General features: G+C 36.1%; 1 protein-coding gene across 5 annotated transcripts in view; it reads left to right on the top strand.

Moving 5' to 3' along the window:
- The window catches only part of stk39 (serine threonine kinase 39), a 93042-nt gene that overhangs the window by 24506 nt on the left and 45245 nt on the right, over window positions 1–23291 (top strand). For 4 of the 5 annotated variants that reach the window (XR_007185447.1, XM_048194634.1, XM_048194631.1 and 1 more), the window contains exons 9-14: window positions 2312–2360; window positions 2474–2539; window positions 14301–14348; window positions 16586–16708; window positions 17823–17852; window positions 22660–22716. Coding sequence is in view for 4 of the 5 variants with exons in the window: in XM_048194634.1 (XP_048050591.1) it covers window positions 2312–2360; window positions 2474–2539; window positions 14301–14348; window positions 16586–16708; window positions 17823–17852; window positions 22660–22716 (373 nt within the window). In the remaining variant the exon portion in view is untranslated. The remainder of the gene's footprint in view (window positions 1–2311; window positions 2361–2473; window positions 2540–14300; window positions 14349–16585; window positions 16709–17822; window positions 17853–22659; window positions 22717–23291) is intronic. The other variant, XM_048194632.1, reaches the window with a different exon arrangement.

A 23291-nucleotide genomic window follows, 5' to 3' on the forward strand; every position in this document is an offset into this window, starting at 1 on the left:
GCATGCCCCCGGACCCCCCTAGAGGAACCGATGTCCACCCACTACAGTCTCACAAAATCCTGTGGGAAACACTGTGGATGCATTAATCATTGCATCTATCTTTCAAAGGTGTCAGGTAAAAGGCAACTAATAAGCATCATCTCATTCACCCTGAGGCCAGGTTACAGGATGCTAGCCCAGAGAAGGTGGCGAAAGTTTTTTTTTTTTTATGGGGGGTGGGGGGGAGATGTCACTCTTGCCTGTCTCCAAAACTTGAGAGCCCTGCAAGTGGCTGTGAACGAATCATTGAATCATTGACTTTCACGATTCGTTCAAAGCCGCAGAATTGTTCGCGAAACACAGACGTGTGTTGTACTTCTGCTGTGGTTTTCGTTAGAACTATTATTTCATTGCAAAATAGAGTAAATACTGACAGTACTGTGTTTAAAATGTACGTTTTATTTTTTTTTTTACCTGTTGTATAATGTCACGTTTGCAGTCATGTGGATATATTTGGAAACAATGCATTCTTGTTCGTTATCATCATTAAATACAAGAACTCACACAAGGTATGTTTTTGTATCGGAGAAAGAGTCTTAAATCGAAATTTATCTGTGTCTATATTTGTTCTTCATGCGAGTAAGTGCTGAATCGACACTTTTACAAAGGTGCATTGTCGAGAACGACAGTAATTTAGCGCGATTTAAGGCAGCAGATTCTGCATGCAATCTATCATATGCATGCTGCTTGTGTGGATAGAGTCATTTTTGACTGCAAAAGATGAGGTCATTTAATTAAATGTACTGAATTTACGACATTTTGGCAGTTAGAAATACATGCTCGATTTTAATATTATTTTAAGGTAGAATTAAATGAACTACTCAGCATTTTGTTCGCGTACCCCCTTTTGTCACCTCACGTACGCGTACCCCAGTTTGGGAACCACTGCCATATTGTATTTTGAGAAAGTTTTGGAAAATTTTTCCTCTCCCCAAATTTGCCACTACTGAAACACAATGATAAATCATTTAATAAAATTTAAAAGAAGGGTTACATTAACCTATTAAGATTTTGTTTACATCTACCTTGTAAATATATTTTGCTATTTAAAAAAAAAAAAAGTTTTCACAGGTAAATCAATTACAATTTTAACATAATTTCAAATGTAATTTATGAGACTTGCTATATTTTGAATCCAATCTTTCTTTGTAAAAAGCATAAAGTTTATCATATAGATTTCAAAGTTAAGGATTCATTAATTCGAATATGCATTGAACCAAACACTATCATAACATCTTTGTTGATATTTCAATACACTTTATCTTTGACAAAGCATCCATGTTTCGGTCATGACTGCACATTTTCAGTAATGACAGTAATGTTTTGGTAGCAACACATCACTGAATTTTAACTCGCATACTAAAACACTACTAAAATAATAATGATTTACATAACTGTTCTAAAATTTTATTGTAAAATGTTCCCTTTTCTTACTACGAAAAGTAGAATTGAATCACAGTCACGACCAAAACATGCGGTGAGGTTTCGGTTGTGACACTTTTAGATACTTTTGAACCTATAGCTCAAAGATGATAATCAGCACATGGTTAGCTAGCACAGTTCGGAGCTGCTGTACAGAGAAAAAACAAAATTTTTATCGAATAACATTAAAAAAACAATGATGTCACAACCGAAACTTCATGACATGTTTTGGTCGTGACTGTTTCAATAGTGACAATTTTAGATACTTTTGAGCCTAGCTCAAAGATGGAACAGAACAACCAAGCACAACGTAACAATAACGGACAACGGAACTGAACAAAACACAGAGCTTAAGTAGACCAAACTAATAAATTAAGAAATTAACATCAGATGAAACAGATGATCAAACAATGAATCATTAAGCAAACTGACAGACTCAGGAAACTGAACTAAACATGTACCAAACCCACCCATAAACTACTGAGCTCCGGACATGACATGCAGGAAAAAAATTGTAGGCTAAAACGTGTGCACGATTTACTATTTCGTTCCCTCGATTTACTAAAACATGCACATGATTTACTATTTCGTTCCTTCGATTTATAAATCATGCACATGATTTATAAATCGAGGGAACAAAATAGTAAATCGTGCACACGTTTTAATTTATTTTCATGCATGTCATGTGTGGGGCTCCGTAATAAACAGAAATAAAACTAGAATACCCATAACACTTTCATGCATCACTTGGCCAGAGCAAAAAAAATCCTTATTGTGGAGTCGTGAAATATGGACCTGTCTGAAAATGTCAGCATCAACTGCTTTAACTCGGCTCTTCTCATCTCCACAGGCCCACTGCAGCCGAGCTTTTGAAATGTAAATTTTTCCAAAAGGCTAAGGTACGGCAGTATACCCTCTCTCTCTCCGTACTTCAAATGCTTTAACCAGTGCTTCACAGTGGTCTGTCACTGATATATGTTATGTATTTTTCCCCCTCCTGCCTCTGTTGTAGAATCGAGAGTACTTGATTGAAAAGCTGCTTACTAAAGGACCAAATATAAACCAGAGAGCCAAAAAGGTAACACAGTCTCATTCATCCTCACGCATTTGAGTGTATTTTTTCCCACAGGCCAGATGGGTCTCTCTTCTCTCATGTTCAGCAGAGTGCTTTCTATATTGATTAAACAGTGTGGCTGCTTTTGATTGAGGGATCGGAAACCGTAATGATTCTCACAGCAGGACATCTGCCCTTAACACTGAGTGCTCACTCGTCCACTCAGATGCCAAATGCACTTTAACCTATTACTTTAAGAGCCAGTTCATGCATGGACTCTATCGTGACCTCTTTGCCTGAGCGTTTTCTCTCTGTTAGATGATGGGTTTGCTCTATTTCTCTGTCTGTCTGTCTGTCTGTCGGTCTGTCATTCTATCTATGTCTGTTTGTTAATCTTTTGTACCATTTATCGCTCATTCCTTCTGTCTGTCTATCTGTTTCTTGTCTCTCTATTTATATCTATCTGTCTCTCTATCATTCTGTCTCTGTTTCATTCTTTCTATCATTTGTTCTATCAGACTTTCATTCTATCTATCGTTCAATCTATCTTTTTATTATTATAAGGTAGGGATGAAACAAACGATTAATTTGATAATCGATTAATTACAAGATTATTAGATTGATTATTCAGCTGATTATTTCACTGATTAATCAGTATTCTTTGATTGATTATTCAGCTTTTTGCAATTAGTTAAAATATTGAGAACAGGTAGAACATCATAATAACTTTTTAATAAGAGTAAAAATATGAATACGTAGTTTGAAAAACGCTCCTCTAGAATTAATTTTTTATTCTTTACCATAATGTTTACACTTTACAAGCTGTTTTATTGGCGTCTTACCGCAGTTGAAACACTGATTACATGAGCGATTACATGAGACATGATTCATTTCAGTAAGTTGTACTGTATCTTTCAGCATACCTTCTGATGTTCATTCATGTTTATTTCGTGCTGCAACTAATAGTAAAGAGGTAGAGATGATCGGTTCACGAACTGAGGCACTACAGTGATCTGTCATGCCACATTAAAGTGCATCAAATGAAATGTATTGATTCATTTCAGTAAGTTGTACTGTATCTTTCAATATACCTTCTGATGTTCATTCATGTTTATTTCGTGCTGCAACTAATAGTAAAGAGGTAGAGATGATCGGTTCACGAACTGAGGCACTACAGCGATCTGTCACACCACATTAAAGAGCATCAAATGAAATTTATTTCATGCACCGCTTTGTTTGAATTTCGTAGTAAAATTGACAGAAGTTAAAAGCTGAGACTTTTTCATATCAAAAGTAACCTGCTCTGTCTTGTCTGTCGGCACATTGTCAGTGTCCTCTTTGCTCTGCGTGAGAAAATGGACATGGCGTGAGAACAGTGTCAATTCTGTGAGTCTGAATGCGTGAGAGTTGCTAGCCCTGGATATGACACCTTTTTTTTTTTTGTAGTTATGTTAAACCAAAGTACTTTTCAAGGAAAGTTCACTCGGCGCCCATATTTGCAATGCCTCTGGGCAGCTGTTTGGGCATCCATGAACAAGTCCTATCTGTTTGAATGGGGGAATCCTGAAATCTCACAAACTGCTTGGTGAACTCACAATTAAATAACATATTTCAAATCAGCAACAAAATCTGACATGAACTGTCCCATAAATGTTGTTTCTTATGCTCAAATAGCATTAAAAAAAGGTTATTTTTCAGGTTAGCTGAGCCAATGCGCATGTGCAAACCTAAGTGCGAGTCTCAGGTTTCTATGGGAACCGGAGATTCTAACGACAGCTGCAGTGACACAAAGACTTTATCAATCAGTGATTGGCTCTTTTATCTAGAAGGTGGGACATACTACCGCCATATTGTCCCATTCATAACTAATAGGAGTGAATTGTCTTTCTATATCTATAGTCTTTGGTTAAACTGTCCCACACTCTTCTAGTTCAGTTTTGTTTGCATTCCGAAGCACTGTGTCTTCTTTTATTGGATTGCATCTAGGAGGGCTGCATTATCAGGGTTGCCAGGTCTGTGCAACAAAAATAGCCCCAAAATAACCCAATGTGATTTTATCCATTGGATGGCTGAATTCTCCACTGAATTTGTACATCTGGGGGTGTTGGAGCGCTGAAATCATGCGTATGGGGGTGGAAATCAACCCTCAGAAAATATTTTTACCCACGGCAACAACTTGAAAACCACAGACTTGGCAACACTGTGCATTACAGTATTGCACTACAGTGCCACTCTGGTCAAATCACGTTATTGCAGGATCAGGATAATGTTGACTAATCATTTCAGTGCTATCATATGGATTCCTGTGAATGTGCATTATATTTGTCAGTGTCACCCCAAATCAAATATAATTAAAATTCAGGAATTCATTTGGAAAATTAAAAAAAAAAAAGAAAGGATCTGTACTCAACTTAAATAACAATGAGCGTTAACACCATGTTTGTGGTAAGATAATAATTTGGATGCATGTTTGGAAGCAGTTTTTTATGTTGAAGCAGTTTTTTATTTTTTAAACATGCAGTAATAGACCCTCCCCTCAAAATCTGAATGTGTGTGTGGAGTGGTTCTTTACCAAGCAGAACTGCTTTATAGATAAAATGAAATAATTTAATAATCACACACAAAAAGATCTTTACACACACAACAGATATAATAATACAACAAAGGTGACTTGACTTGGCTCAGTTTCAGTTTGTGGCTTTAGCAGACACCTAATGTCTCTGATGAGCTATGAAGAAAAACAGACTTTAATGCAGGCAGCAGGGTGCTTTGTTTAAACCACCATTTGCATGACAGACCGTATGCTGGGTAGGGACAGAGAGGGCCGGCTATCAGCACCCCACACCTCTCGCCCACTAAATGAATGAGAGAAATGGCGGCTAAAGTGCTCTCCACATCCATCCATTTAGGAGGATGTACAGAATGTCCCGACGGAGATGGAAGTAGAGGCTGTGACATTGATGGGCTGAAATGATGGGGGAATGTGGGTGTTTTCACATGTGGGCTGCCAGCATTGTACAGAGGTGTAGATGACAACAGACAGGATGAGAAAAATACTCAGAATATTTACAATGATTTTGCTGGAGATATACATATTGTGAATATTGATGTAATTTGATGTGCTTTTTATTTGGCTATTCAGTCTGCAGTCCTTTCTAATCTTGCAAGTCACAACACTGTAAAAAATTATTTTCATGATTTGTGATCAGAACATTTTTTCTTTTGTCAAATCAACTTAGATAATTAATGCGGTAACCCTAACTCAAATTTTTAATTTCAGTGAACTCAAAATTTTAGAACAACCAGGTAACTTACTTTTATAAGTTAAACCAAGTGAAGAAGTTTTAATAGCATTTCTGATTTAAACATATTAGTTTATAATTAAATAATTAGATTTTAACTGTTTCAGTGAATCGATTCTAAACTCAATGATTCAATGATTTGTTTGAGTAATTAATTACTCAGATTTGTTCATGGAAGTTTCTTTCAAATGTTGTAAAAACGTGCACTTTTTATTACTAAGTATTGTAATATTGGTGCATATAAATGAAAATCATTAAATGTTGTGTTCATTTAGATTATGGGTATTTTAAGTTTACATTAAACACTTTTAATCTATTTGGCTACAGTGGCTGTTTGGTTAAAATTATTGTTCTTTTGATTAGCCAATACATAGCAAATGCATAAATTTAGAGATATACGTATATATCAAATGACTGAAAAATACTATATGTATTAAATATATAATATATTTTTAGCTATATCATCCATCCATACAAACAACAGACAACTGAGAGAAACTCAATGCATGCAAACTGCCACAAGTATGTTTTTTAATAGTAATTTTTTTTTTTTTTTTTTTTTTTAGGTCGAATAGCTTACTTTCATTAAAAAAGGTGTGTGCTGTACTGATAAAGGGATTTATTCCAAAGTAGATGACCGAATGAGTGCACTTAAAAGCTGCTCGGCAGATTACGTTGCAGCCACACAGACAATATTTAGAGTCTGACTTGTAAAGAATAATCACTACAGCAGATCCATTTAGAATTGATTTTGTTGATGTGTAATGGTGTTTTAGTTGTCTGAAGTGGTCTGGGAAAACTAGTCATGCTTTCAGTAATAGACTCTTCTCAATGAATTACACTATTAATGGGAGGGAGGGAGAAACAGACGTACGGTGTGTTGTCTGGGTGGAACAGAGCCCATGCATACTTGTTAGATTTGACAACAGTTGCAGTCAAGTGAGGCGTCGTATTCAGGAAAGGGAACCTCTGGGAAATGTAAGTTTAATTAGAGATCTGAAACATTATTTGTTGTACCTTAATTGTGTAATTGGAGTAGTTAGTGGGATTGTATAGTAGTGAAGCTCATCAGCTGAAACTGTGAAACAGCTTTAAGGGACTAATTGCTGGAGGTCAGCAGGTGTCTATGCTAGTTGATGGCAGTACCCAACTTTATCAGGTGATGGATCACTGTCTGTCCTCGCCGCATTGCGCTGTAGCTCAGAATGTCTCTAGCCCCATCTCAAATGCTGCTCTCAGCCACTGCACTGCAAAATAATCACACTTTAATCAGTGTTTTTGTCTTGTTTTCCAATAAAACTATTTAAACATCCTTTAAACACAATCAATTTTCTGGCACAAGATGTCAAGACCTTTTAACAGAGAATATATCATCACTGTTAGGTGGGAATGTTGTCGCTTTTTTTCCCCATAAATCATTACTATTGGTCACCCTTTACATCTGTCTGTGGGTTTAAAAAAGAGCTTGTGACTAAACCTTGTAATTCCATTTGATCCTTTAAACTGTCAGTAAAACCTCATAACTCATGACCCGCCCCGAATGAAGTGTCGCACACATTTTGCACACATCTCTGTTTGTTTGTAATGCAAGGTTAAATAAAGAACTGTTTGTTTAAATAAGTACAGCTTTTTCTTTACCCAACAAACACTAAACGCCACCTCCGTCAAAAATGAGGTAATGATATTGAGTGAATGCTCTCTGCACACAGTATACGTTCATCAAATACTTTCGCTTCAAATCCGCTAAATCCCAGCGTCAGCCCATTCAGAAATACCGGTTCGTTGACAGAAACCACTAAATGCCACTTCCCTTGTCGGCAAAAGCCTCTAAGTGCACAGAAGAACCAATCGGAAGATGCAAATCGAATCAAATGATTTCATGATGAATGATAGTGTACGTATGAGCTGGTTTTCAATTGCCACGCTGCATGTTTTTATCAGGTTTTGTCCATTGTTACTGTGGCAATGACAGTATTTCATGAGTAGCAAGTAAACACAACAGTGTTCCTTTTGCTGTTGTAGAACTGACAGAAATGGATGTCTTGTTGTCCAAAGAGGTGGACTTAGAGGTATTTGCAAAAAAAAAAAAAAAAAAAAAAAGTGACATTTTTGAAAATAAGGCATGCTCAAAAAATGCAAATTTAAAAGAAAACATGTCGGACAGACTTCTTTTTGCAATAGAACTCATTCATATATTCATTCATATATACAGTGGGTACGGAAAGTATTCAGACCCTCTTAAATTTTTCACTCTTTGTTATATTGCAGCCATTTGTTAAAATCGTTAAAAAAAAAAACTTTTTGTTAAAAAGTTCATTTTTTTCCTCATTAATGTACACAGCACCCCATATTGACAGAAATACACAGAATTGTTGACAGATTTATTAAAAAAGAAAAACTGAAATATCACATGGTCCTAAGTATTCAGACCCTTTGCTCAGTATTTAGTAGAAGCACCCTTTTGATCTAATACAGCCATGAGTCTTTTTGGGAAAGATGCAACAAGATTTTCACACCTGGATTTGGGGATCCTCTGCCATTCCTCTTTGCAGATCCTCTCCAGTTCTGTCAGGTTGGATGGTAAACGTTGGTGGACAGCCATTTTTAGGTCTCTCCAGAGATGCTCAATTGGGTTTAAGTCAGGGCTCTGGCTGGGCCATTCAAGAACAGTAACAGAGTTGTTGTGAAGCCACTCCTTCGTTATTTTAGCTGTGTGCTTAGGGTCAGTGTCTTGTTGGAAGGTAAACCTTCGGCCCAGTCTGAGGTCCTGAGCACTCTGGAGAAGGTTTTTGTCCAGGATATCCCTGTACTTGGCCGCATTCATCTTTCCCTCGATTGCAACCAGTCGTCCTGTCCCTGCAGCTGAAAAACACCCCCACAGCATGATGCTGCCACCACCATGCTTCACTGTTGGGACTGTATTGGACAGGTGATGAGCAGCGCCTTGTTTTCTCCACACATACCGCTTAGAATTAAGGCCAAAAAGTTCTATCTTGGTCTCATCAGACCAGAGAATCTTATTTCTCACCATCTTGGAGTCCTTCAGGTGTTTTTTTAGCAAACTCCATGCAGGCTTTCATGTGTCTTGCACTCAGGAGAGGCTTCCGTTGGGCCACTCTGCCATAAAGCCCCGACTGGTGGAGGGCTGCAGTGATGGTTGACTTTCTACAACTTTCTCCCATCTCCCGACTGCATCTCTGGAGCTCAGCCACAGTGATCTTTGGGTTCTTCTTTACCTCTCTCACCAAGGCTCTTCTCCCCCAATAGCTCAGTTTGGCCGGACGGCCAGCTCTAGGAAGGGTTCTGGTCGTCCCAAACATCTTCCATTTAAGGATTATGGAGGCCACTGTGCTCTTAGGAACCTTAAGTGCAGCAGATATCTGTGCCTTGCCACAATTCTGTCTCTGAGCTCTTCAGGCAGTTCCTTTGACCTCATGATTCTCATTTGCTCTGACATGCACTGTGAGCTGTAAGGTCTTATATATATATATAATACATTGTTTTTTCTATTTCCTGAAAAGTATCATATCAAGTATCATTTTGGACATACAAGGTTTCTGTCTGACAGTGACGCTATCTTAACACTCTGAGGTCTGAAAACGCGCCGGCGCGTTTTGCAGTTTTTTTTTCACATTGCAGCAAAACAGACTTAAAATACTCCGTCATTTTTTGTCATAGAGACATAAGTAATATATCAATTGAAACTATAGAATATCTTCTTTTATTTGTATACACTCAGAGTAAAAACACAATGTTGTGCTTTTTGTAAAATAAAGAAAACTAACATGATGCGTGATTTCTCCTCTCCCTCTGAACGAAGTCCAATCTGACAGTTCTCAGAAAATGAACTGTAACTTAGTGAATACTAATCACAGAAAAGTTAAACTTATGTCTAAAAAAACGTTAAGATGTCAGGTTTTAAATCATGTAAGTCAAATCGAAAACAAACCTTCTGTGTTTATGTAATCTGTATGAAAAGAGAGCCATGTCAGAAGTCCGTGATTCAGCTCATTATCCGCTAATGCGGCCACGCCCACGGAGCCAGTGCTATTCAGATGCAAATTCAGAGGCAATACATGCAATTCGTCGTCTCAATCGTGTATTTATTGTCTTGAAAAGTGTTTATCTGGATGTAAAAGTCATGGTTAGGGAGCTCTAGAAGACATGCAGTTAGTTCCTGTTTTCTTTTCTTCTATAGATTAATTTTAGATGAGTTTTTGTTTCTTTAGCGCCCTCCGGCTGCAGTATGAATTGGAAACTCCATTCATGGAATAGCCTCTTCTTCTTTTAGATGAATTTGTGGACTAAAAATGCACAGAGAGCGCCCTCCGACTTCAAGGATAAATTGAAAACACCAGCGCTCATAGTAATGACAATGAATATGAAATAAATATAACTACTCTGTATAGAAAATTGACATAAGCATATGAGAATCCAATATTTCTCCAAATGTGCATGCTTTTAAACTAAAAGCCTATATTCAGACTCTTTGCATCACAGAAATACATTATATTTTAAAGTATAATATAAAACCATTACTTTATATTGTAATAATATTTTTCTGTATGTTTCATATATCATGATGAGCTTGAGACATCACAGAAGGTTTTTTTCACAGCCTACCTGACTGAAATGCCTCATTAATGTGCAAGTCATTTCAGCTCATTACTATCCAATTCTTTTGTCTTCTCAGGTGAGAATGGCCCATTTTTCAGTGGTGATTCACGCCTCCATGCATACTGTGTTTCTTGGCAAAAAGTGTCTTACAAAAACTAAATAAATATATTGTTTTATATGAAGGAGTAGGCAGCATAATTTTTACATAATTTTGAAGCAAAAACTCTAGTTTACAACCTCCAATACCCAGAAGTCTTGTGAACACAGATTTACTATACTTTTTTTTGGCCTTATTTCAGTGACTTAAGTTTTTTGTTTTTTCAATAACCACGCATAAACATTATTCCTTCAAAAACACAAACATGTACATACATATTCCTCACATATTATTGTAGCCTAGTTTGTGCTGAATACAGTGTAATGACACTTTTGTCATTTATATGTTTATGAACAACTGAAAAAAGCACAAATGTCAGGGCATGTCAAAACTTCTCCAGGCCCCAAATCAGCCTCAGACTCCAGAGGGTTAAATGAAGCTTTTTAAACACTCTTGGCAACTTTCTTGTTTTAAAGTCGCCATGACTTCCATATTGTGACATATATCCAAGTGAATCAGCTTCTTGAACAAGATAAAATGTAGGGTGGGACTTGATTTTATCCATGGGGAATTGATTGGATGGTTGTGGTTTGCTATTGGTTAATCTCATGTGAGTGACAGGTTGCCCCGCCCTCACACCAGTAAACACATCATCAGTGAAGAAAAGAGATGTCGCTGCAAGAGGGAGAGAAAGGTATTTTGATTAACGATTACAAGGACATATAAATTTTAAAAAATGATGTGCACGGATAAATTATTTATAATAAATACTGCAAAAAAAAAGGTCAGTTTTGATTTGATGGTGACTTTAAGTATATATAACAAAATGGTTTATCCTTTAAAAAGAATAAAAAAACTATTCTTTGAAAACAAGTTTTAATATATTATACTTAAAATACTTAAAGAAAGATTAAATTAATAATAAATATTGTTTTTAGGATGTTTAGATCATTTGTCCACAAATTAAGATAGAACTACTGATTCATTTACTTATTTAATCATTAATGACCAAACTCTTTCCAGATAATCAATATTTTTCATATCAAAATGTTTGGGAAATAATTTATTATAATTCAAAAGTTTGAGATCAGTAAGATTTTTAATGTATTTGAAAGAAATACATGCTCACTAAGGCTGCATTTACTAGATCAAATAGAGTAAAAACAGTTATATTGTCAAATATTATTACAATTTAAAATAACTGTTTTCTATTTGAATATATTTTAAAATGTAAATTTAAATTTATTAATATTCCTGTAAATTTCAGCATCTTCAGTGTCACGTGATCTTACAGAAATCATTCTAATATGCTGATTTCCTGCTTAAACATTTCTGATTATTATCAATGTGGAAGACAGTTGTGCTGCTTCATATTTTTGTGGAAATAGCGACACATTTTTTTTCATGATTCTTTGATGAACAGAGAGTTTGTGTATGGCCTGCAGAGGCAGCGTTTTTCAGGTTTTGGACACGGCCACAGTGTGAAACCGGAGCGTACTAAAAATGTGAATTATGAAATTGAATCACGCTCCTCATGAATATTCTGAGGAAGGATGTGTCAGTGTCAGCAGTGTGTGCGTGTCCTTTCTGTCACCTGGTGTCTGTCCTCATTGCTGATGTGTTTGTGTGCTATTGCGACCCTGTCTCTCTCCCACATTATGTATCCAGTCAGCATAGCTGTAGCCCGAGGAGAGAGAGACGGCCGGGAAAGATGCTGTCATGTAAGGACTCTCTGACCTGAACAACTCCTGACAAACACCATTTCTCTTCCTTACCTCACTTCCTCTCTCTCTCTCTCTCTCTCTCTCTATCTCTATCTCTCTCTGTGTTGTATTCTTTCATCTCTCTGACTCTACATGGCTGTCTGCCTCACTCTGTCATTGTCATTCTCTTTCTTTCTGTGCGTCTTTCTTTCTCCTCTGAGCTTCTGACTGTGAGGACTTGAATATTAGCAGCTGCGGTTCTGTTCAGGACACTGAGGAGAGAATCAGTATTTGACCTTGGAATTTCAAAGCGTTCCTTCGATGACATCCACTTGAGTGATACATATTTAAGCAGCATTGCGAAAATCATGATGATTTTAATATGTTCTTCTTCATTTGGCCTTTGAGTTTTCTAAAGACATTGTCATTAGAAAAAATAACCATAAATCTAATCATTTTCAAAAATAAATTCAAACTTTTTTTAAGGTAAAAATATTTTTTGACAGATATAATACTTTTTTAAGTATTATAGTATTATATTAAGTATTATAGTATTAAGTATTATATAATATATATATATATATATATATATATATATATATATATATATATATATATATATATAAAACTTGAATATTTTACTTGTATTTGTTGAATCTGCTGCCTCATATTTGATCAGTTCGATGTTCCTGGAGCAAAGCTATCATAGAAGAATATATATATATATATATATAATATATACTATGTATGTATATAAATATATAATGTATATTCATGATATATCATATTTTTAAGTATATATTTTTAATCATTCATTAAAGATATAAAAAACAAATCAAATTGGCTTATACTTTGAAGATTGTCAGAAGAACCATTTATTTTCAATGTATATGTTTAAGATTTTTTTTAGGGATAGATATATATATATATATATATATATATATATATATATATATATATATATATATATATATATATATATATATATATATATACTTTTTTTCCTGTCCAAAAGTAATAAATACCAATTATTTCAAAATATAAATGGTAGTGCTAATCGCATATAACATAAAAGTTTACATAATATGTTTATTATTATATTTACATATATTACATATATTATTATATAATATGTACACACACACACACACACACACACACACACACATATATATATATATATATATATATATATATATATATATTTATTTATTGTATTTGTTGAATCTGCTGCCTCATATTTGATCAATTCGATGTTCCTGGAGCAAAGCTATCATAGAAGAAAGTCAAGATAATGTTATTGTGACCAGAGATAAGGTCTTATCACTTATACCTGTGATAAGATTACATTTTAATTCTGTATTCTTCTGTCTACCAAGAGAAGTTCAGTGTTGTAGTTTGTGTCCAGTAGGGGGCGCAGCAGCTTGCTGGTTTGACTCTCAGATGACTTGCAGTCTCTGCAGTGGACACATGTGTTGACTCTCATGGCAGAGAACATTACTTTGAGCTGAAATTTTAATAATCCCTTGTTATTGATAGCTGAGTTATACCTGGTGCTGAATTAAAGATGTAAATCAGATTATCTTGCCATGAAACCATCTTTATTTCTCTCTTCTCATTTCATTCAGAATAAACAAAGCTTTAATGGCTCGACTGTAAACATTTACTGTATTGCCAAAGCATATAAAGTAAGTATACAGTAGTGCAGAAAATAAGGTGAAGTAAATAAATAGAGATAGAACAGAGTACAGTGTGAATATATTTAGATACTAAAATGATGTACTTTGGTTCTGTTTTTCTCTTGCAGCATTGTAATGATTTGTTTTGTGTAATTGAATGTCTGCGTCACAACACTCGATTGCACATTACATTTTCTAAGAGAGCAATTTACCAGTGGGTATTTGAGCTTACATAATGTCCCTAAATGACAGCGAGTGTGTGTTCAAGAGCTCTGTGCCGCTGACCCACTCGTGTTATTCATAAGCACACAGCCCGCAGGTGTAGTTTGTCATCATCATGCGCTCATGTTTATTTGTTGCTTTGTTTGTCTGTGTGTTATTTTGAAGGATCCAGAGCAGAGGAAGCAGCACACAGAGAAGGATGCTGGGAGACGGGTACATGTTATCTCACTCGCCAAACGCTTACCTATAGTGCTTCCTGCCTCTAGATGTACTTGTGTTTGTGTGTGCCGTTTTTCACCTCTGCTGAGTAAATCTCCTGGAAGACAATGTGTCTTTGTGTCAGGACAGGGCGGCCGGATGTATATGTAGCGGGTTGAGGCCGTGTCGACTGGATTTCTCGATCAGGCCAATATGATTTTGTCAATAACTTCAGAAAGCGGCATTGATCGCATGCTGTCGGATATCCACAGTCTAGTGCATCGTATTTCACAGAGGATTTAAGGTCTTCTGTGCCTTTTTGATAGAGTTATCGCTGGTTCTGGGATTAAAGCGATGGAACAAGCTATAACTCTTCTAGTCTTGTGTGGTGCCAGACTTTGAACCTCCCACCAGAGGAGACCATGTGACAGACATGAAAAGCGTCCGGCTACAGTTTCTTTGATTTGATGTGCTATTTAGGGAAAGGTGGAAACAGTAATAGGGATGGGTGATATATAGGTTAAAACAATACTGGTGGTATACATTTACTTTTTTGAGTGTTTTTTTTTTTTAAATTCTGTGTTTTTTGAAGAAGAAAAAAGCAATCAAATATTTATTAAATGTATTATTATTATTATTATTATTAAATTTATTAATTTATTAAATTTGTGATGTGTCTACGATTACTTTGACAATTGAGCATTAATTTTCCATTAAAAATGGTATATTGTGAATATGAATACTTAAGTATTATATATGTAATATATACAATTTATGTATATAAATATATAATGTATATTCATGATATATAATATTATTAAGTATATATTTTTAATCATTCATTAAAGATATATATATATATATATTAAAAAAAAATCAAATTGGCTTATACTTTGAAAATTGTCAGAAGGACCATTATTATTTTCAATGTATATTTTTAAGATTATTTTTAGGGAGCTATATATATATATATATATATCCTATTTCTACACAATAACAGAAAAAAGAAGAAATTATCAAAAAATGTTTATAGAGAACTTTTTTTCCTGTCCAAAAGTAATAAATAGCAATTATTTCAAAATATAAATGGTAGTGCTAATCGCATATAACATAAAAGTTTACATAATATGTGCAATATATGATTATTATTATGTTTAGATAAATTACATATATTATTATATAATACGTACACACACATATATATATATATATATAATATGTGTGTGTGTGTGTACACACACATACACAGACATTTGTATAATATATAAAATGTAATAATATATATTGTGTAAACACATAGTTTCATGTTAGTTGCAATTAATCGATTTGACAACACTATTATTTTTTGACAAACTTTAGCAAGTGACTACTTCTTCCTCAAAAGCGTTCATTTTATCAACCTGGTACCTCTTAAATATGATTTGGTTTCCTGGCGGACAGACAGCAAAACATGTGTACCCTTATTCCCGGAAATTGTGTAAAGCCAGCCGATCAGATTAGGGCTCGCCAGACCGAGAAAAGGCTTGTCTAAATGACTGGAATTTAGGAATCTTGTTGAGCAAAATTGCATCTTTTCAGGAGTTGAGCTGATCCGCTGGTTTGCCATACATTGATGGATGTTCAGATCTTGTGGGCCAGATTAAATCTTTAGCGTGTTTTGAAAGATGTGTCTTGCTTAAGAGAACAGATTGTGGGATATTTCAGCACTGGTTACAGACACTGAGCAGGCCTCAAAAATCTGGCCTTTTTGTTCAAGTTAGGGCATGGAGATGAATTAAAGCTCACTTCACTGACCCAGAGAAATAAGCCCTGTAAGCTCAGCACAGACTATATCTGACAAACTCAACCCCTGCTGATATCGAGGCGTGACGCTGTAGAGCACAACCGTAGGGTTCTGAAAGTACAAATGCCATTCATTTACTCCATAGAGAAATTGATTTTTAACAATCTTTTGTAAACATACTAAGTTGGACCTAGCATGAGCTCTGAAGTTGTTAAACAATGATATGCTTTTGAAATATAATATATATATTATTTAACTTAATTTCTGATTTTCAGATTTTTTGCTTCAAATCAGAGGTTGTAATATGCTTCATCTCAGAGCTGGTTGGTTCGGTTCAAGAACTCTTTATTTATGTTTTGAAATGCTTATGGAGAAAACGAATGAGATAAATACTTTCAGCACCGCGTCTGCTGGAAAAGTGTACGGTAACTGTTGTGAGTTTGACAGCGTGTCCCATTCACACGCGCAGGTCAGAAGGGTTCCGGGGTCGAGTGGTCACCTGCACAAGACTGAGGATGGAGACTGGGAATGGAGTGATGATGAAATGGATGAGAAAAGTGAAGAGGGGAAGGCTGCTTTCAATCACGGAAGGGTAAGTGTGGCCTATTAGGATGCCAAATGATCATTCTTAAAGGGACAGTTCACCCAAAAATGAAAATTATGTCATTATTTATTATTTATGTTGTTCCAAACCTGTATGAGTTTCTTTCATCTGTTGAACACAAAAGAAGATATTTTGAAGAATGTTGAAGAACAGTTGACGGTAACCATTGACTTCCTTTGTATTTTTTTTTTTTTTCCTACTATGGAAATCAATGGCTACCGTCAACTGTAAGGTTACCAACATTCTTCAAAATATCTTCTTTTGTGTTCAACAGAAACATATACAGGTTTGGAACAACATGAGGGTGAGTAAATGATGACAGAATTTTCGTTTTTGGCTCTTTAAAGGGATTTTCACCCAAAAGTATTATCTACTATGAATTAAGATGTATAATTTTTAATTTAGTTGCTATAAGTAGCTTATGAGATACGTAGCGATGTCTGATTTCTTAACGAATCATTCTTTTGATTCGGATCATTTCAATGAATCAGTTTATATGAATGATTTGTTTTAAAAATTCGGGCATGAATCTGACAAACTTGCTGAATGATCCAATAGCATCAGTCAAAAAGATTATGAATAAGGCTTAAATTAAGTCACACATATATTATTAGTCTTCAGAAGATGTGTTGTATTCACTTAAAACAAAATGCTAAATAAAAAACAATTTCACGAGTGGACATTTGGACCTCACTGTATAAATATAGCCACAAAATTAACCCGCATATGAGATTTGAACGGCTGCACTTCCCCCTTGGGTGTTTCACCTCAAGCTTTCTTAATATTTTATCATAAACGCTCTGCCTGTACCATACAGGTGATGCACACCATTTGATCAAAGCCTTTTTCACTCATAAATGTGGAATATATAATGCTAAAACTTCTTCTCCAGGAAGGAACAATCAGAGCCCCCGAAGCGAAGCGTCCGCAAATCAGCAGCTGCTAATGAAGCTGGAGACGTTGTTCTTGTGTTTATTGTTTATTATGAAATGCAAATGAGCAAGTGCTGATTGCACTCCCACACAAATAGCTACATCTGTCTGCCGTACTTTGTGCAAGAGCGAGAACCTAATTGAATCCTGTCTTGTTATTGCTTTTGCAGTCACGAAGGGTCAAAGACGAAAACCAGCATGTAAGTTACAGTGATTCTTTTTTTACCTTTCGAAATGGCTGTTTTTTAATTAGTTGTGTGTGGTAATGCATCGCTGCTTTGAGTGTGAAATCAAAACTGACCCTGTTTACATTTGTAATGCACATTACTGGCTTTATTGTGAATGCTTCATCTGCACAAGAAAAGAAATTTTTGTCTTTGCAATCTTTCATCAAAACTCACTCCGCCTCTGAAACAAACTTTCTTTTTTGGCAGTACAGCCTGTTTGTTTATGTAGCCAAATAGGGATTTAGTCATAGGTTGTTGTATGTAATGCAGCCTTTCAAGGGTGTTCACACTTGGCATGTTTGGTTCGATTAAAACGAGCTCTGTTAGTTCGGTTCATTTGAATAAGCATGAACACTGCCACCCGAACCCTGGTGTGCACCAAACAAGCCCTAAAAAGATGGGTCTCGGTCTGCTTCCAAACAAACTCTGGTACGGTTCGAATGAAATATGAATGCAACACTGACAAAAGACATGTAAATGAACCAAAAAACAGGACATGATGTTACACGATGTGACCCTAAAAAGGACATTTGTCAAAAGGACATCCGTTGTGAACGTATCCCTATGCTAAGCAGACCAGGGTAGTGTTTCCCAAAAGCATCGTAAGCCTAAGATGATCGTAGCTCCATTGGTTTCAATGGAGCTACGATCAACTTAAGCTTACGATGCTTTTGGGAAACGCAGCCCTGGACTATATGTAGTTTTTTTGGTCCGGACCAAACGAACCAACCGAACTGAACTACAAGGGTGAACACACCCTAAAATCCTGCCAATGCACTATTATTTTTATAAACACAATGAAACCAGCAGAAAAAGATGTACATTGAAGTAGGGCTGCACGATAATGGTTAAACTGATAATCACAATTAATCTGCTATTAATCACAAATAATATCCAGATATTCCAGAGAAAGACAGTAAAAGTCATTTCATGTTTCGCTTCACCTAATAGGCCTGTAGGTGGCACATGGACTTCATTTAACCAGCGGTAGCTATAGCCGCGTTTCCACTGCAGGAACTTTCCCCAGGAACTAGGGACTTTGGGGTGGTACTGGGGTGGAACCAGGGTCTAAATGAAGTTCCGGGTAAATATTTCCCCCTCAGAAAGTCCCTGCTCACGAGGTAGAACTTTTTCAAAGTTCAGGAGCTTTCGGGGATGGGACTTGTGTGCTGAACATAATGATTGTTTGAGTTCACGCAGCATTTTGATTGGTTGACTCCACGCAGCATTTTATTTCATCCACCGTTTTTAAAAGTCTGTTGCAGTGTATACAGTTGATTGCTATTCGAATCAACAATGGAGTTTAAAAAAGTACGACATTTGACTGATTTTGACTGATTTGAATGATGACGAGGTTCAGCTTATATTCGGAGGACGAAATCCAGCGGGAAATGGATAGTTTTGTGCAGTCCTACGCCACTGGACTAATCTTCACGGTACTTTAGACCGCGACAGAAATGCAGACAGCAACAGGTCTGGGGGAAAAATGTTCCTGGGGCAAATTGTTCTGGGAAATTTAAGTGGAAATTCGATTTCCATCCGCCTATTTTTATGTGCATTTTGGGATATCACATAAAAAACTGCAGGATGGAAAAGCCAAGATGTGCATTCATTCAAAAATTGTGCATAAAAAACATATGCACTCATTTGAGTCAGATACATTTTTTATCAGATAAGAAAACATGAGCATAAACTACAATGGAAACACATTTACCAAATAAATTCCTTAAAAAAAAATGTGATTTTGCGTGATGTGACGGCACAACTGGACTAATCAGCGGACCAATCTTTTTGCACAGCATCTGAATTGCTGTTTTCTGAAAGTCTGCCGTCAAAGTGGTTTGGTATAATTACCTCCCAGAGTCTTACATGACTGCGTTTCCAAACAGTAGCCTCTGAAAGCAAGATAACATGTTTATTGCATTTCGTCTGTGATTTATTATATACGAAAATTATTATATACAGTGGCTTCTCCTACTTTTCTTAGTGATATTTAGCACAGTTTATCAGCAAGTGATGATTTTGTTCTCTTTGACTCACTGGATGAAATTGCGGCTTTATTTGCGATATTCCAATTTTGCGCACAAGTTAAATTCGCAACTATGGATGAAAACATAGCTTATGATAATCAATACAAAACAGTGGCTCCTAATCTTAATTCTAATAATTACAAATGTTAAATTTTTACTTTCTATTGTTGCACAGAAGTTGCTTAAGTGCATTTATTCACCAATCATGATCGCAAACAAGATTCATGTTTGTATTTATTACGGTTTGTCACAGAGAAGGTTCACTCGTAGATTTATTAGCACCAAAATCTCACACGCGGCATTGTGAAGGAACACAGACTGGCTGTATGACATTTTATTCGAGTAGAATTTAACAATGGACATCGCTAAACTCCAACATACACGTATGTCGAGCAGAGTTTCCGCTAGAAAAAAATGGTGCCGGTCAAAGTGACCGGCAGAGGTTTCGTTTTCCGGACATTTTGATGATATGCCGGTCAAATATCGCCTCTTAATTAGTCAAGTTGAGGAAAACTGAAAGCAGTTTATGTAACTTAAAAAATGACATAATCAGGCCGTATATGCAACATGTTTATTAGCCTAACTTTCAAATAGACGGAAAAAAAACATGAACGTCCGATTGGCGTCAATCAACCAATTGTTTTTTACTATGGTTTCACATTTCATAGTTTAACAAACCAACCCCCCTTCCCCACATAAAATATCCGAATATAGCATTGTTTTTACTCAAGCAAACTTAATTATAAACTCAGTATGTCTCATTTAGCTGGTAACATTTAAATTGGCCACCGTGTGAAATGACTCCTTGTCAAATGAACTTGAACAAACAAATGACTAAGCCTATAACATTGTCTCGCGTCATTTTTGGCTACTTTTTACGCTTTTTTGCAGTGCTGAATTGTGCAGCTGCCGACTTAATATCAAAACTTCCCAGTGTCTCTCCACAACTTGCAATGCGCATAAGCCGCGTAACGCAAGGCGACTTCGCTGCTTCGTCTTGATCCGATTCTGCAGCGAGAACCCCCTCTCTGCAGGAACACTCGAGACAGGGATTACACAGGCTATCTTGGCGATCTTGGTCCACTCTGGATACATTTCGTTGAAATCACATATGAGGACTTCGCAGGCTGTGGAGAAATGCAATCCTCCATAGCCACGGAGCGCTGTCATGACAATAGTTCGTGGTTTAGGTCTATATTATAGCCGTTAGGCGTGCGCTTTATTTGAAATGCAACATGCGATGTTGTTTAAAAACTTTCAAACGGTCGATTCAGATTGTGTTAGGGGGGCGGGGCGGGATTATTAGGCAGTTTTAATCTGACAATTTGACCGGAGAGATTGAATTTTGTCGGACATTTAATTTTTTTCCCGGCCAATGTCCGGTAATTACCGGACAACGGAAACCCTGATGTCGAGATCATCAGCACTTTATTTTGCAGCCCAGAAAGAGCATGTGCGCATGTTTGTCATGTTGGTAAGATTAAGTAAAACACTGGATAGAAAACGTATCCTTTTAAGAGAAAAGCTCATTTTGGGGGATTTGTTTTACTAACATCTGGCAACCCCAAGTAGGAAAGATAATGGCGGCTTGTTACCAATGCAAGATAATGGAAATGTCAAATTCTCAAAATGTTTTCAGCGGGCCAATATCACGATGATTATTTTTAATTAATCAAGAGAAGCAGACATTGTTATCACGGATAAAATACAATTAATTGTGCAGCCACACATTTAGGAGGGTCTTGGACAGTATTGGACAATACCACCTAGTAAGCACACAGAACTGCTTAGCAACGCCCTGGTAACCACCCCAAACACCTTCAAACATCATTGTGGCGAGTTTTGCATGGGAAAATATCAGTCGTATTTTCTTCAGAAAACATTACAACCTAGTTAAAATATCCTATTTTACTTAATTTTATTCAGCAAGGACACAAGTTGATCAAAAGTGACAGTAAAGTCATAAATAATGTTACAAAAGATTTTTATTTCTAATAAATGCTGTTCTTTTGAACTTTCTATTCATCAAAGAATCCTGAAAAATGGTTTCTTTAGAAATATTAAGCAGCACTACTGTTTTCAACATTGATAATAATAAAAAATGTTGCTGAAAATGCAGCATTCCCATCACAGAAATAAATTGCAATTTAAAATATATTAAACAATTATTTTAAATTGAAAAAAATTTCATTATTCTACTGTATTTTGATCAAATAATTGCAGCTTTTGTAAGCATAAGATACTTCAAAAACTACTTCAAAAACTACTTCAAAATTTGCACTACAGCTTAAATCCTAGAAAGCTGTACTGGCTGTAAATGTGAGCTCACAGACACAGGGGGCTTGACTGACTTTGTTTGGCTGTGAATAGATTTAATTAACAACTAAAGTATCGTTTGATCATTTAATTGAGAATATCGAGGGATTGGGCTATTTGCCTAATAAACTACATATTAAATAATTAACAAGTGTGGCCTATTCAACCGTATTGGACAAATAGCAATTAAACAGCGCAAACACAGAACGTATTTCCTACTGTCTGTGTGTGCGTAGCCATCTTCCACTCATATTTTCTCCCAGTGGATTACCAAATGTCATGACTTTTAGTTCAGGCTTTGAGGTTGTAGAAAACCCATTTCCCCAGCTGCTGAAAGAAGTGTCCTTGGAGGGAATGAAAAGAAACAGTGAGGGACGGAGAGATGTCTTTCTGTACCTTCCTTCACTTATAAGCACTTCATTTTGCCTCTGCAGGGAGAAGTGAATGCTAACAGTCTCCCGCTAGAGGACCTGTCCATTCAGCATCCCCAGGTGAGGGCCGGTCGGCACTGACAGTGTTGCTGTGATTTGTCTTGATTCTGTGGCCCTGATGCTCCTTGCTGTGAGACGGCTGGTCTCTGGGCTGGCTGGACACGACCCTGGGGGCCGACTGGCCTTGAGGGAGCCTATTAAATGTAATATCTCAAATAAAAAGAGTGAGAGTAGATTCCTGCTGCAGCAGCATGTGAAGAGTTTCTAATCCAAAACCTAGTAAGCCGCCTGCGGAGGAAGCATTTTAAGGCTGCGGACACAAAGTGGTAGCTTTTTAAAAGTCTATGGCTACATTGCATGCATCCTTTGTGCAATCCTATGATGCATTTAGTGTTATTTATATACTACTATAGTTTTTATCAGTATTTTAAATCAGCTTTTATTTTTATATTCTTAGTTTTCGTTTTAATTTTAGCTTGGTTTTTAGTAATTGGGTCAATGACATGACAGGTAATTTTTTTTGTCCAAAAGGCCTTAATAATAATAAAAAACAAAGATTGTTTTTTGACATCCAAAGTATGTAAGGCAGTACAACTAGATCTCCTTTATTGAATCCAAAAGTTTTTAAATATATT

The sequence above is a fragment of the Megalobrama amblycephala genome, linkage group LG6 (assembly GCF_018812025.1).
Source record: "Megalobrama amblycephala isolate DHTTF-2021 linkage group LG6, ASM1881202v1, whole genome shotgun sequence".
Classification (NCBI taxonomy): Eukaryota; Metazoa; Chordata; class Actinopteri; order Cypriniformes; family Xenocyprididae; genus Megalobrama; species Megalobrama amblycephala.